The following is a 16,591-nucleotide window of genomic DNA, read 5'->3' as shown; positions in this document are numbered from 1 at the left end:
ATTATAAATTTTTTTAAATAATAAATTTAAAATATTAAGAATTTAACTAGTTTAAGTGTTTATTTAAAACTAATATGTTATAATCTTTAAAATTTTAAAATGAAGTTAAATATATATTTTATACATTATTTTGTTAAAATTTTAAATAATTTTTTAAAAAAAAGTATAAAATTAAATATAGAAATAAAGCCCAATTGTCGGCCCGCCCATAAAACCATGTCTTTTCATTACAAGCCTTGTAGTTTAAATTCTTTGAATGGTTTCCCGGCGATTTTACATATTCCTTCTCTCTCAAGAAGAAGAAGAAGAAGAAGAGACATGGTGTTCAAGTCCAAGTCGATTCCTGATTCGAGAATCCATGAAAATTTCCCTGCTGATGAGGACGATGATTTTCAGGACACTGTATGTCTTCCCTCATCTCGCACTCAGAAACCTTTTATCCCTCCCAGAAACTTACGGCTATCTCAACCTCTGAGATCTTCTAGTTCATCAATTCAACGTCCTCCCAAGAGGCGTAAGAGTTTAACGGATGTTGCATCTGGTAAAGAAAATATACTTCAATCGGAGCCAATTCTTCTGGCGAAAGAGGAGAAACGGTGTCAAGATTTCGAATCCAAATCCTCAGCCCGATACGGTGTCAGCGATATCAATGGTGACGATTTATTTTCTCTTACAAATGATTGTGGATTAGATTCACTTGAGTCATCGATTGATCTCACGTTTCGAGACCCTCTTAGCGGCTGTAGCCATACTAGTGGTAGAAACTCTTATGAACACTCTCCTTTTTCTCCTGCTCCTGATACTGAGGTAGAGGATGTGGTTGAAAAGAATTTCAACTTGGCGTCTCACGAGACTTTTAGTCTTAATGTTTCTTGCGCAAACGGAAATGGTGAAAATGAAGAGTTTGAAGCTAATACTCAGTTTGATGATTTGCTTAAGTTATGCGATGAAGTGAAAGAAGAAGAACAGGAAGAAGATGATGATGAGTATGATGGTGGTCTGATTCATTGTCCTCTCTGCAGGACTGACATATCAGATATGATCAATGAACTACAACAGGCTCACATCAATCGATGTCTTGACGAAGATGAATCTAAAAATGTGATCTTTGTTCTCATTTACTTAGCTTCTATCTTTAAGCTTGCTATGCTCCTGAATTATTTTTGCTTAAATTCTGAATTAGTCTTTCTGTAACAGGTTGTTCTTCTCAAAGATGACGTTGAACCTCAGAGCCATGGGCAAGTAGTTGATGGCTCTCCTGTTCAATCTCCTCAAGGCATCACTAATATTAAACCTGTTCTTGATTGGCTTCAAAATCTAGGTCTAGAACGATACAGAGAAGTCTTTATTAAAGAAGAGGTTGACTGGGACACCTTGTTGCAGCTGACTGAACAAGTATGTTTCTCAATGCTTAAACATTTACACTTTCAACATACTTATTGAGCCTTTAGTATTATTTTAATGATGCAATATATATCTTAAATTTTGGGCAACTGGTTACAATTGTTGTTTTAAGGATTCTTACTATTTCCTAAACAAAATCTAACCATCCATGACCTAATTGAAGCTGGATTGACCATAGTTTAAGCGTGTGTTTGATGAGGCTGAAAACTAGTGTTGAATGATGAACTGAATGTTGAATAAACCAAATGATAATGTCTAACATTGAAGTACATTTCTTTTGAGAAAAATAAATTACTTTTATTAAAATTAGCATTTGGCAATTACAAATGTTTATGAAACATGAGAACATGAAACAATTACATCAGCAAAAGACTTTGGGCTTCACATTTTTCAGCTTGAAAATTAACTAATTCATCATTTTCAAAACCCCATTCCTTGCATTATAACTGCTTTTGGAACGCGGATTTGACTCTTTGCTCCATATGCCACTTTGAATAATTGCACAGTTTTATACTTCTTTCTATATTTCGTCACTGCTTCTATTCTTGCTCCCAAAGATTCTTATATTTCATTCCTTTTAAATTTCATAAATGTAGGCTGCAAACTTACACTTATATAAATTTGAAAATAAAAGTATTGCCTTTAGTTCTCAAAATCATCAATCATCAGACATTTATTAAGTTTGAACCAAAAATTTCAACATTAGAAGAACATTCAAACATAAGGTGTTCAAGGGTTTCCCTTTCACCTCTGCACAATGGACATGACACATCTTCAACCAATTTAAATTTAGTGACCTTATCTTTTGTCATGTGTTTCTCAGGATAAATTTGAAGTATTTGAATTTAAGCTGATTTCGTAAAATGTAGAATTAATGTCGGAAAAGTACTTAAAAAACTATTTATCCTGTACAATTGATAATATGTTTCCTCACTTTTTAACAATATGAATTTAATATATTTAATGAAAACAACTTTAATAATTATGGAAAATGAATATGAAATTTGAATAAAGACTGTTTCTATTTTTAATGAAGATGAGATATGCCCAAATGTTGATTTCTTTTGTTTCTTTTCAAGAGCTCCTCTTTGTATACATACAACTTATTAATTTGAAACTTTTTATGCAGTGTGCTGTAATCTGATAATTTAATGATAATTGACTTTAATCTGATAAAAATAATGGTATCATATCAAAATACTTGGGAGAAGTGAGACCAGCTGTGTGGAAGTGACTGTGCAGAATAAACAACCCTTTTGTAGTATTATGTTATAGATCACTTTGGAATGGCATATACATCACACATCCTGGATCAAGTAAAGACGTTATTCTGAAGAAGTTTAAAGTGTCTTGCAGTAACACTAGCCTTGAAACTATGTTTCTAATAGCTTATTGGTGGTTGCAATCCATGGACATTGTTTTGCAATTGCTATATTATTGTTATATACTTATATCACATGTAAATAGAGAGATACACACCTTAGAGCTATAGACTAGCATGTAGGGGATGATATTTTTAATTAGGTTATTACACCGAGCACTCTATAAGAGAATAGAGTTGTAGGTTATAGAAAATGAAATGAATAGTGTGAATGAGTCTGTATTCCCTTTCACATCTTCTAAGTCTCACCCTTCTCAGATTTCTCATCCCTTTTTTGTAAACCCTATTTCTGTTATCCGTTTATAATATCATTATTACTAGATGTGTTACATGTTATCAGTTATCACCCTACTTAAATGAGTTTAAATTCTTGCAGGATCTATTAAGCATGGGAGTTGCTGCCCTTGGTGCACGGAAAAAAATTATGTATGCTCTTGGTGAACTTAGAAAAGAAAGCAACAACCAAGTTAATGCATCTACTGATGTGGCAGATGAAACTAAAAGACTATCAACAACCAAGTTGATTACAGATTTCTTTCCTAGTTCTTTCATTGCTAAGAAAAAGAGTTGCAATGATTCTTGCAACCAGAAGAAGGTTGAAAACCCTAAGCCTGATTCTCGTGGTAAAAGTGTTAATAGTCGGAACGTGAGTAAGAAATTCCTTGACATTCCTTCATGGTGTTGCATACAGGGCACTCCCTTTCGAGTTGTAAGTGCCCTTTTGACCATTTTTCTTTTTTCTTTCTTATGAAGGTTGCTTATTTTCTCTACATTGCATGCTAATCATATTTCTTTAGTTTTTATTTCATTTCTATCCTTAGAGCCTACTTATTTATTTTAAGTTTTTGGAAATATGGCAAACTCCACTAGGAATCTGTTTCTTTTTTTAAAATGTTTTTAAGCATTAAGGCATTTCTAACCTACTAACTCCATTTTTTTTTATCTTTCTTTAGGATGCTTTCAAATATCAAAGAGGAGCGTGCTCACACTGGTTTCTCACACATTTTCATTTAGATCGTGAGTTGATCTGGACTTATTCTTGTTTAAACTACAAAATTGTTGTTACTTGCTAAAAAGGGGAAGCCAGTTCTTGATTTTTTTTGTCTATAGGGAGCTGATAAGTGTAGTTTCTTAAAATTTGTAATTTCAGTTAGCATTATTCGCCTTCTGGTCATGAGTAATTTATTTCACTATGTTCATACAAACTTGTATGGATTTCATAGGGACTGCTTATCAATTTGGCTGACATCAGTTTGTTTAAACCATGTCAATAAAGATCATTATTATCTAAATCTCTGTACCAGTTGACTTTGATTATTTTTCCATGAAAAATGTTTTTGGCCCTTGCTACACAAACAGACCAAATATGACTTGTGTAACAAGGGCCGACAAATTTAACCAAACCACCCATTTGTGAAATATCTCATCTAAATGTGGATTCAGATGATATGACGTTTGGAAATAAAACTTTGTCAACACTGATATAGAAATTTATTGACAGTTGTTTCTCATCTGCATTCAGATCCAGAAACAAAGTGTTTAATTTGGTTTTATTAATGTCTATTTTATATTCTTACTTTCTAGTCATATTTGTATTTTTTTTCTTCTTTGATTTTGTACTTTTTCTCTTTCAGCTAGTTTTGTACTAATCCAAAGCACCCCGGTTCACAAAAATTTCTGAAAAGTTTACCCTTTTTAAAAACTGTCTAATCATAGTTGTTTTTATTTTCAGATTATCAAGGTCTTACTAGGACATTCAATCGTGGAAAAATCTATTGTTCATCAATCACAGCAAAGCTTGTAAATATGAAAATAGGAATCCCATGGGAAAAATTAGAAATTTTGCCTCTCAACAAGAAGATAAATATTGCTGGGATCAATGTGACTTGCTTTGATGCAAACCATTGTCCAGGTGCCATCATTATGCTCTTTGAACCACCAAATAATAAGGTACATATAATTGATCCTCAAGTTTTCTTTTTCTATTGTTACAGGATTTTGCCTTATGGTGTTGATTTTCTGACTGTAGGCTGTTCTGCACACAGGGGATTTTCGTTTCTGCGATAAGATGGAAACAATATCTCATTTACAGGACTGTCGTATCCAGACTCTCGTCCTTGACACCACTTATTGTGACCCACAGGTTAGTCTCACTAATTACTAGTTAAGTAGTTATTTATTATTTAAATGCTAGAAGAATTAGTCTTTTCTTGTTTACTTCAACTCATATCTCGCTGAACTTTCGTTTATGTGACTCAATGGAATAGATAAGACCATAGGAAAGCAGAGTTTTCTTTTATTCTTTTAAAAGGAAAATTCTTAGAAAAACCACAGTAAAAACAAAGATTCTAAAATATGGAAATATATGTTACTTGTATTTTATGAGTATATTTGTCTCACATTTTATGATATGACTAGCTACATTTGTTATGCTTTCATGAAACCAGAATGATCCAAAAGTAATTCGAATATTGATCCATAAGATAATCTTATACCAAATGAAGTCTAAAGATAGTATGATATGGACTATGACTAAGAAAATGAAACAATATTGAACTTAAAAAATAAAAATAAAGAATCGCTCTTAATTGTGATAAAATACTAATTTCCAAATCAGTTTATGTGAGTATTATCATATCGTCAAAGACAAATCTATCTTAGGGCTGAGGTGAACTTTAGCCAACCAAAAATAAAATTATATAAGTGATCTGTTCGCCGCCCAACTATTCCAACACGGATTTCCTTTACACTACAAGCACAGTTACCCTAATCCAGTAGTCCTTATTCTACTAATTCCCTACTTCACTAATTCCCTATTTCATTAATTCCCTAATTATTTTCATCTAACTTACTGCTACTTTTTTTTTTCTAATTCCTCGAGAAGTAGAGATCCCCTTTATCCTTAATTTTTTCCCCTAATTTCCATATTCTTCATTGGTATAGTCGTCAACTTAATTATGAATATATTTTTTATAACTAATTTTATGTATGTTTGATTGAATGTAAAAGCTTGAGATATTTATCATGTTAGCATCATTTAGTTTTTTCTTTTCTTTTCTGATTTTAAAGCTTTGCACTCCATCTGATCGATAGTTTTTTCTTCTGTTGACAAATTTTGAAAGTCAGAATCGTTGATTTAATAAAAAATGCTTTGATCAATTTCAAAATTGGTTGAAGTATTCATTTTTAACAGATAAGGTATATTATTCTTTTTAGAATAATCTTAGTCTTGTCTAATATCTCGTCATTAGTTAATTAGAGATTTGACAATTGAAAAAGGTAAAACAAGGGAAAATATATGTATTTCGTACTCATATTAGTTTTGTAGCTTATTCGACACATACGGTATGAAAGAAAAGCTGAAAATTTAATGAAGTCTCACACCATATTGATAATGTGATTCAATCTAAATAGAAAAAAGAAAAATCGTTTACATTTGAGCACCTGAATTATAACTTCCCGTTTGTTAATACTCAAGGTTGTTCCTTTAGAGTAAATGATGAATCTTTATCTAATCATAAATTTTTCTAAAATTAGTGAAATTTCTACAAAAATGTGTAAAAACATTGATGAAGTTGTATTAGAGAATGTTTCATAAAAATGTATAATATATTGTTCCGAAAATTCAGAAAAAGATTTTATATATTATGGCCAATAAGCATCAAATTTATTTATCTTCAACTTCTTCATGAATCATTTAAAGTACTTTATTGCCAATAACATGTATTTTTTTTCTTTTTCGGAGTGATATATTATGCATTTTTTTGGAGCATTCTCAAGTACAACTTTATCAATTTTTGTACTCATTTGTACTAAAGTTTCATCTTTATAAGAAAAATTCCACGATTAGATGAAATAAAAATTCATCATTATTTTTAAAAACACAATCTTGAAGTGTTAACTTACGGACATTTATAATTGATGTCTTTAAATGCAAACAAGTTTCTCTTTTCCTAGTTAGATTGAAAATGAATCACATTATCAATATAGTGGGAGGAGTTCATCAAATTTTCAATTTTTCTCACACATAATGTGTCGAAAAAGTTGAAAAACCAATATGAGCACGAAATCATATATTTTCCCTTAGTTGACCATTTTTCAATTGTTAAATTTTCCGTTAACCAATGACGAGGTATTAGACAGAATAAGATAAAAAAAGAAAACAATATGCCTTATTTGTTAAAAGTGAATACTCTGACCAATGAAATTAATCAACCCATTTTTTATTAAAGAATAACGATAAAGAGCGGAAATTTGGTGTCATGAATGGTGTCGGGAATGATATGACAACACGTAATTGGACTTTAATTTAACAGGAGAGTGAAATTTCATTTTTCAAGTCCAATCACGTATTGTTACATCATTCCCGACACCATTCATGACACCAAATCTTCGCTCTCTATCATTACTCTTTATTAAATTAACGATTCTAATTTCCAAATTTTGTACATTAATACACCAATATATATGCATGATAAAGCCCCATTTTTAGATATTAAGTTTTATTTAATCTCGTACATTATATTTTTCTATATGTTTTCTTTTTCTGGATCTCGTTGAATAAAAGTAAATAAAAGATAAATGATATTCGTTATTAATTTAGTAAGAGACTGCATATGAAACATTTTCATTAGTTTGACAATATGTTTTTATTAAATAATGAAGATATTAAAATTTTTTCTTTTTTTCAGCAGATTGATATTTTATTTTTTTAAAATTTTTGTTATAGAATGTTATTTGGGAAAATAATTGAAATTTATACTCTCAAATTATGTTTAAATTGAATTCTAAGATAAATTCAACTCATCAAGTTAAGTTTATATTTTATTGAACAATTGGAGTGCAATGAGTTAAGTGAGTATTTTATGGAACAATTTGAGTGAAAAAATGAAAAAAAACTGAGTGATGCTAATATGATATATTCTCAAAGTTGTATAATCAAATATATATAAATTCAGTTATATAAATAATTAAATTGATAATTATATCAACAAAGAAGTTATAAATTAAGGAAAATAATTAAGAACTTCTAGAGTAAGGATTAGCTGGGCAAACGGACGGATCGCTTAATATATATATTGGGTGGCTAAAGCCACTTCAGCTGTAAGGTAGATTCGTAATATATATATTGGGTGGCTAAAGCCACTTCAGCTGTAAGGTAGATTCGTCTATGTGTATCACGACCTCCATATGAGTGGAGGTGCTCATAGAAGGTATGATTCTAGGCAGGAGACCGGTAAATATCCGCATTGTTGTCCAACTCAACCTCAACCGTCTCCACTCCATTGGGAGGATCTCGGTGGTGTGGAATCATGGAAGGTTCCATACCAAAACCAGAGTGTTCCAAATTTGGCTGAACTAGGCACGCGGAAGACACAACATGTCTAAAACCAGACATTCCATTTTCCCGTTGCTTTCTCTCCCATTTCCTCAAAGTTTGAAGAAGTCACACGCCAATTCAACAATGGCATCAGTCGGAATAATCAACTCTTTTGAAACCGAATTGGGCTACCCCATTCCATTTTCTGATGAAGCAAACTGCAAAAGCAACCTCTTGTATTGCAACCAACAAAACAAGTAATATTTTTTCCATACTTGTCCGAGGAAGGAAACACACACAATAAGGAGTGTCTCAAAGAAAAAAAAACTCCTAAAACAATTGCATAATTCCTCAAAAACGATACATTTCGAATGAAATACAAAAACATGCATTTTCTTACCAATGGTGTAGCCATTGCCTCAAAACGATGGGTTGTCACAGCACGGTGGGCTGCCTCATCACAGGAGTTTAGTGTGTCTAGATTGTTTCTTCATGGATGGCAGGTTGTTGATCCCAAGCCAGAATTTTTTATCTCCTCTAACTTTGTTCTTCTTTCACTGTATGAGAATTGCTATGAATAATTAAACAAAATAGGAAAGCAAGAAGAATCATAACGCAAGAATTGTATTCATCCACTTGAATCATTAGTTGACGGGAATGCCAAATATTTCAATGCAAATCCATCAATTATCGCATTTTCCCGTATTGGAGTAATTTGACAACTACTTAATGTTTCAGCTTGAAGCTCTCTTAAGAATTTACGTCCACTTAGATTTTTGTTACAAGGTCAAAAATTGGTTCTTTTGTTTATCTGATTAAGTATTTATAAAAAGGGTTAGTTATGTGTCTTATCAATTATTATGAGAGCTTAGTTTAGTCACTTTTGAAATATGAGATAACTCTTCATTATATTCTTGCAGTACGACTTCCCAAAGCAGGAAGCTGTGATCCAGTTTGTCATTGAAGCCATTCAAGCCGAGGCGTTCAACCCAAAAACTCTTTTCCTTATTGGAAGTTATACAATCGGTAAATAAAAATAAAATCCAATTGTTAGTCTCATTCTACATATCCATATCTTTATATACTTGCAATAATAGGGAAGGAAAGGTTGTTCTTGGAGGTGGCTCGTGTTCTCCACACGAAAGTTCATGTTAACACTGCCAAACTTCGTATTTTAGAATGTTTGGACCTGTCTAGAGAGGATATGCAGTGTTTAACCGTAAATGAACAAGAGACTAATATTCATGTTGTCCCTATGTGGATGCTCGCCAGCTTCAAAAGACTGAAGAGTATATCTAATCAATACATGGTATGAACTTATAACTTGCTATTGTTGTTATGTATAGACATATTGCTTCCTCTTTATTGAGCTTTAAAAGAAGTTTTATTATTAAGAATTGGTTATTGTTTACATAGTAGAAATTGTCTTAGGGTAATAATACGTAATCAAAACTAATTTTCTCAAACATTAATTTAAAATTATATTATAAGATATTATTATAATCTCAAAATATAATATCTAATATTTCCATAATTTCATTTCATGTTTAATGCTCTAAGCCAATGGCACCTGGATTGTGGTATGCTTGGAAATGCCAATTTTTGTTTTGTTTTGTCAAATGAAAGTTATATTCTATTTCGACCATCAAGATCATTGATCAAAAACATTCACAATCTCACAATCCGGGCTGCCAATCCAATTGTTTCCCAAAAATTGTATGCATTTTTCAGCAATTGTATGCTAAGCCTAAGCCTATTTGGAGATCTATCACTGTGACACAAATGAATAGTACGGTATCCACAATTTTGAAGTCTAATTCAGTGCAAGCTTTATTGCACTCAATGTTGTCTTCCATTGTAACAACTTCAAGAATTTCTGATGCTGTAGAAAATAGTTTGTCAGAATTTCCAATTGTTTTGTTTGACCCTGTGCACATTCTTCTGCTCTATTTGAAGAAAAAATCAATAGATGCATTGCAGTTAAATTTAGTCCAGCTCAAGCCATGTGTCCTTGTCTTGGAACTCTTGTAGTAGGGCTTTTGTGAACTTGAAGACACCCCTATAGTTAACTTGAGCACCTACCTTCAGTTTGTGGAAGGGATAGGGAATTGTAAGGGGGCTTACATCTTTTTTAACACAACTATTTAAGAAGATGATGTGGCAGCCACACTTAGTCATCCTCTAAGTCAAATCTCCAAGCTTCCTCTCCCTTCCTTCTTTTATTTGATTAAGTATTTGACCTTGGATGATGTGGAACTGAGCTGGCTGTCACGCAATATTCCTAGATAAGTGTTAACAATCTTAGAGCTTGTTTAATGTAGTTTTTTTCTCTTCAAAATAGTATGGTTTTTAGAGAAAAAATATTGTACAATGAAAAGTGTATTATTTTGGTTAAATGACTAAAATATCTTTTGTATTTAATATTTAAAATATTATACAAAATAAAGTCCCGGCAATTTGATACTTTTGTTGATGATTTGAATGAATTTATGAAGTGCTTGATGATGAGATGAGAGTTATTTTCCATTGAAGTTCCAGTTTATGTTCTTTATCTTTTTCATATATATGCTTCCAGTTAACTGTGTATCGGTTTTTGGTTTTGATTTGCGAACAGAAACGTTTCAATCTTATCGTAGCTTTCTCACCTTCGGGTTGGGCATTTGGGAAAGGAAAGAAAAAAACTCCTGGAAGAAGGTGGCAGCAGGGTACAATTATCAGGTTCATGCATATGAATTGCATTATGTTTAGTCAATTTTCAGTTAATTGCATTTTCTGCAGATTTAATGAATTTAAACACCGTTTTTCTTCGCCATTGTTACCAATTTTACTCTCTAGGTACGAAGTCCCATACAGCGAACATAGCAGCTTCACGGAGCTGAAGCAATTCGTTAAATTTGTATCTCCTGAAAACATCATTCCAAGTGTGAATAACAGAGGGAAAGAATCGGCCAACTCTATGGTTTCCATGCTGTTATCTTGATCGTTCATCTTTTCCTCCTTCAAGAAGATCCAATGTAAGTTTTTATTGTTCTTCATGGCTCAACAACTTGCATTCATTCAAGTATATTATCCAAAACACTTTCTACCAAAATAGCATGATATTTTACCTATTGGTGGGTGATGTCTGTAAACAAACCAATGTGTAATTAAGGAATAAAGATTTGTAATGAAGAAAATGGCATGTCAAATGTAAGATAGCTCGTCTTAGTTGTCAATAAACTAACATGTTTTTGGTGTGGTTAACCCTTGTTTGGTTTCTAGTTTTGTATTGTAGCTTGCTCTATTTACTATCTTCAATACATATTTTATACCCACCTTGAGTAGTTTAAACTTTGAACTAATGGGTTTATCAATTATCCCTTTGAGGTCTGATGTTTGATTTTAAGAGCAGTGAGTTGTTTTTCTGATTAATAGTTGATAGATCTTCAAGTATAAAAACTGAAATTTAAGTTATGATTTAGAATTGGAATAATGATTGATGTAAATATTAAGTAAAAATTGTAATGGTTTGTAATTGAAAAGAGGAATTGGAGAGCTGAAAAACATTAAGATATCTAGTGCAAAGAGTCATGTGATGGGTCTAAGAGGCAAAGGTCACTTAATTAGACATTGCAAATTTCCGGTTTCTGCATACACGACTCGGACCCAAATTTGTTCCGAAAACATAAAACACAGGTACTTGAATTACTTGAAATATTGGTTCAGAATCGATGAGTACCTGAACCCGATATTGTAAAACTATTTCTCTTTTTACTCGTTTAACTATTTTTAGCTTATCAATATATTTTTAGTTTCTTAACATATGTATTAAACATAATTTGAATTAATTTAATAAAAAATTAGTATTTTAACTTAATTTTAAATCAATGATACATAAAAAAAAATTAAATTCATCTGTAATAAGCTTTAAAAAATATTTAATAAAAAACTTATAAATATTATATTAATTAAAATAAAACAAAAGTCCTATATATTAATTATATTATATTCAAATAAATAATAATTTTAATAAAATTCTTCGTCTCTTATTCTTCTTCTCATTTCTTCTTCTCTCCTATTTTTCTTTTTTAAACCATTTTACCTCATATTTTTTTTCATTTTATGATGAAAATAAGATATATTTTATTATTGTTATTTTTTTTTTAGGAAATGATTGGGGAAGTAAATTATTAATTAAAAAAATTATTTGGAATGATTTGTCTGGTGTATAGTAAGGGCACATTTTAAAGCATTCCCTTCACTTGAGCAGAGTTTCTGTAATCACGTAACCAGTTGTTTGGAAGATTTATCTTCAAACTCTTTAAGGCAGTAGTGCTTTCTACCTTTTATGTCTCCTTCTATCTCATTCTAACTATAGTCTTTGTTTGTTCAACTGCCTTTTATATACAGGGGCCTTCATTCTGAATAGGAAGTCTGTTTTTTTTGTCTTGATTTCAAGAATCGAGTTCTTGATCTCTAGGACCGGGTGTAAATCTATAATCAAAGTGCAGCAGAATTGTTTTGTAATGAAGAATTTGGGATGAGGGGAAAGAAGAATCAAGAGTGAGAAGAGAATATTGTTGGTAACCAAACAGTCCAAAATAAATAATCAAAACATAAAATACAATGGGGTGAAGAACTTTCACAAATAATTTCATATATTCATTATTCAATGGTTGGGTCTTTGGGGAAGAGGGATCAACCTTATATAAGTGTTGTCTTGTCCCACAATTTTCAGGATAATTGTTGTAACAACATAATAAAATTTAGTTTGTAAAATAACAGAAAAGGAAAACAAAACGGAATAAAAAAAACAGAAATCTAGCCTAAGTGCACATTAGGACTGTGGAGGGTGTTGGAATTATTTTGGGACTGCAGCCTTTATTTCTGGACCGTAGCATTATCTCTCCCTTCAAAATTCGTCGCCCTCGACGAAAAGACTGTGGCCTAGTTAGCCTTTAATTCGCATCCTACCAACTTCAAAGAGAACTCTTGTTGTTCGGTCGGATTTTCAGTAGGTCCAGAAAGTGTTGAGGTCTATGACCGCAATCCTTTAAAAACCTTTGACAACATCCTTTCAATAGTGGAGCTGGTTGGGACCTAGTGCATATATAAAAATAATGTTTTTCAACTCCGCTTATACACTATGGTGTTATCAAAAATCCAGAATCAGTCCTTCATTCGGCCCATCACCACCGTGGCAGTAAAGAGTCATTCTTCTTCTGATTATACTCTAAAGCGTCATCAAATATCCAAGCCCAGTCCTTTTTCCGAACCATCATCACCGGGGCAGCCAAACAGTCATGACTTCTAATTACTCTTTTGACTGGTGTTCGGTCTTTGGGTTGTTGGAATAGAGCATTGAAGACTTCGATTGTGTGTTGAAGATTTTCATGAGTGTCTTCCAATGTCGTTGTCGCGAGGGAAACAATTCGTCATTCATGCTTGTTCGTTATTTGCACCATGGCAGCAACACTATAATTTTCCAAGGTCTTTTCCAGCTAGTTGTCTTGTATTATGTTGACCTACGACCAAGGAGTACCCTGTTGGACCGTGAATGTGTGTAAAGAAATTGCTGGTTCATCTCTTGTCTCAAGCAGCAATAGTGGATCATCAAAACCTGGTTCTTGAGTGGGTTCTTGAGTGGGTTCTTGAATTTCTTGATTATTAGTCGAGACCATGATTATTTTGGATTTGCACATATGGTTGGACTCTCATTTTTCATTGTAAGTAGAACATATGTCTTCCCTCCTTTTTGCATCCATCACACTCGGGTCTAATTGTTTAATGTAGCCCTGGTTTATGCTGGAAGAAGATGCATAGGAAGAATTATTGGGGTTGGTTGTCCGGTTAGTGCTTGGTCAAGCCGTGTTAACATTGCATGGCTTGGGCAGTAAAGATGCTTCAAAATCGAATCGTAGCAAGAGATCTCTCTTGAATATATATTCCACGACAAGGCTTCTCTAAGGTTGTGGTTCTACAAATATGAGTCATACCACATTTTTGCCTCATTTGAAAAGTGAATGTGGGCAATGTTCAGTTTCATAGCATCATTCGTTTTGTCCACCCTAAAAAATTGCTCGACAGATATGAGTCAACCCTCCAAATTAGTCCCATCAAATTCCAAAAAAATCAACATTTGTGAGCTGAGTTGGAGGAAGGTAGTATTAGCCATATTGGAAGGGCCTGTTCGTAGGAGGACCGTAGCAAGAAGCATTAAAATAGAGTCGGGTGCGGGGATCTTGGCCATTATTAGACGCACCACTTTCAATGGCTGCCCTTCTTTCTTCAGCGGCATTGAACCTTCTGTCCATTAAAGCTTGCATAGAGGCATATTGTTGGGACATGCCTTCGAGTAAGGTCTTAAGAGCATCCATCTTTGTTTGCTAACGGGTTTCTGTCATTCGAGAATCGTCTTACTCTGATACCAAGATGTTACAACTTAATTGTAACTAGCGTTTCTGGGTTCTTGATTTTAAGAATTGAGTTCTTCATTTCTAGGACCGGGTATAAATCTATAATCAAAGTGCAGCGGAAGAGTTTTATAATGAAGAATTTGGAATGAGGGGAAAGAAGAATCAAGAGTGAGAAGAGAATATTGCTGGTAACCAAATACTCCAAAATAAATAATTAAAACATAAAATACAATGGGGGTGAAGAATTTTCACAAATAATTTCATATATTCATTATTCCATTGTTGGGTCCTTGGGGAAGAGGGATTAGCCTTATATAGGTGTTGTTTTGCCCCCACAATATTCAGGATAATTATTGTAACAATATAACAAAATTCAGTTTGTAAAATAACAGAAAAAGAAAACAAAACGGAATAAAACAAAAATAGAAATTTAGCCCAAGTGCACATTAGGACCATAGAGGGTGCTGAGATTATTTTGGGACCGCAGCCTTTATTTCTGGACAGTAGCAAAATATCAATCGGGATACTAAGCGACCTAAATCTGAAGTACAAATAACAATTGACGATTATCTCATTCTTATTTGGTTCGATTCTTTCTTTCATTTATCTTTATTATTTTAATTAAACTGATAGAGTGAGTTGAAGGTGTATGGCCAACTAGACAGCCGGATCATTTCTTCACTTTTTCAGTTTTTTCCTTACTAATTTACCTCTCCCTATGAACGCTCTTAAAAAAAAAATGGATAGTTTTTATTTTTCTTCAAGTACTTAACCTAAAATTATTCGAAACTGAAAATCAAACAAATTACCGGAAACCATTCAATACGGTAGAAAAAAAAAATTGTAAGAAATATTATTTGACATTTTGTTTATAACCCATACTCAATTTCAAATTAATTATTTGCAAATGAGGTTATAACTATTACTAGCCTCTTTTGTACTAGTTAGGTAGGAATTCAATGCAACACATTCTCTTTACACTAATGTTTGTATCCATATTTCTAACACCAAACACATTTATATTTAGAAACAACTTAATTGATAATACAAATTATACATTTTTTTTCAAAATATAAATACTTGTTTTTACATTGATTTTGTGTTTTTGTATTCAAATCTAGTGAAAACAACAAATAATAATTTAGAAGTATTGGAATAAGTTTAATTTTTAAATGAGAAGAGACTTAAATTTTAAATAGTATTTTTATTTTATAGGTGATATTTTTTTTTTTTAAAATTAAGTTATCACATTTCTAAATAAAAATACTAATTTAACTTTTTTTAATTTTCTCAAACTCTTCTTACACAATTTAAAAGTTATCCTATCCGAATTTGAAAATTTGAAAAAACTATTTAATCCAAAAAAATGTTTAAAATGGTTTATCATGTAAAAAATTATCAAAATTAGATATCAACAATTTTTAACGTGATTTAGTCAAGCAAATCACATTCAAAAACGTGTATATCTTAAAAAATACTCAATTTTAAAATTGTATTTTAAACATTTATAAACATCATTTTGTTTACGAACTTACTAAGTTAATTATAACATTTTTCATCCGACCATCAAACAATGCAGTGCTACTCAACCAAAATGATGAATTGGACCAGAACCGGTAAGGTGAAATGGCCCCATTTTATATTTTATAGATGAATTTATTAAATTATGATAATATGAATATTCACAAATTAAAATTTAAACCAAACTAACCAAATTCAAGTACAATTATGTCATTTTTAAACGTTACTCTGTCCAGATCACTGAATGACAATAATGACTAGATCACTTTTGGAAATCACATTATTCACATAAACTGCTAATAAAACAAAGAGAAATTAAAGCACCATTTGAAACTGCTTCTATTTACAAAATTTATATAAAAAAAAAAATTTCTAAGTCAGCAGTAGTATGTCATATTTGACTACTTAGTATATTTATCTTATTCTTTAATTTGAATGATTTAGACCATTCAAGAGCAATAAATAAAAAGTTTTTTTCTTCCTTTTTTATAAAAGAAAATGTCAATATTTGAAATGAGAAAAAAAGAAAAAGAAAACAGCTAATAATGAAGAGAAAACAGGTTGGCTATT

The 16,591-nt window shown here is 31.8% G+C and overlaps 1 protein-coding gene across 2 annotated transcripts; it reads left to right on the top strand.

The window, feature by feature from the left end:
• The first annotated feature begins 271 nt into the window (after nucleotides 1-271).
• On the top strand, nucleotides 272-12,594 carry LOC124917048 (DNA cross-link repair protein SNM1-like). 2 transcript variants are annotated; one of them, XM_047457621.1, is made up of 11 exons: nucleotides 272-1,101; nucleotides 1,198-1,395; nucleotides 3,162-3,494; nucleotides 3,739-3,802; nucleotides 4,518-4,735; nucleotides 4,815-4,928; nucleotides 9,026-9,131; nucleotides 9,203-9,414; nucleotides 10,720-10,823; nucleotides 10,941-11,119; nucleotides 12,495-12,594. In XM_047457621.1, exons 1-10 carry the CDS (start codon nucleotides 319-321, stop codon nucleotides 11,083-11,085), a joined length of 2,277 nt encoding a protein of 758 aa, XP_047313577.1. In that variant the 5' UTR covers nucleotides 272-318; the 3' UTR covers nucleotides 11,086-11,119; nucleotides 12,495-12,594. The 2 variants fall into 2 exon arrangements, with proteins under 2 accessions (XP_047313577.1, XP_047313576.1); XM_047457620.1 differs by lacking the exon at nucleotides 12,495-12,594 and having other exon boundaries at nucleotides 10,941-11,227.
• Nucleotides 12,595-16,591: the final 3,997 nt, after the last annotated feature.

The sequence above is a fragment of the Impatiens glandulifera genome, unplaced genomic scaffold (genome assembly GCF_907164915.1).
Source record: "Impatiens glandulifera unplaced genomic scaffold, dImpGla2.1, whole genome shotgun sequence".
Lineage (NCBI taxonomy): Eukaryota > Viridiplantae > Streptophyta > Magnoliopsida > Ericales > Balsaminaceae > Impatiens > Impatiens glandulifera.
This window is presented reverse-complemented; position numbering and strand designations above follow the sequence as displayed.

Excerpts from the sequence above, each read along its gene's own strand:
- LOC124917048 (XM_047457621.1), top strand. The coding sequence starts at position 319 with ATGGTGTTCAAGTCCAAGTCGATTCCTGATTCGAGAATCCATGAAAAT. Across the intron at positions 3,495-3,738 it reads AGGGCACTCCCTTTCGAGTT|GATGCTTTCAAATATCAAAG; the intron begins GTAAGTGCCCTT and ends ATCTTTCTTTAG. Across the intron at positions 9,415-10,719 it reads GTATATCTAATCAATACATG|AAACGTTTCAATCTTATCGT; the intron begins GTATGAACTTAT and ends ATTTGCGAACAG.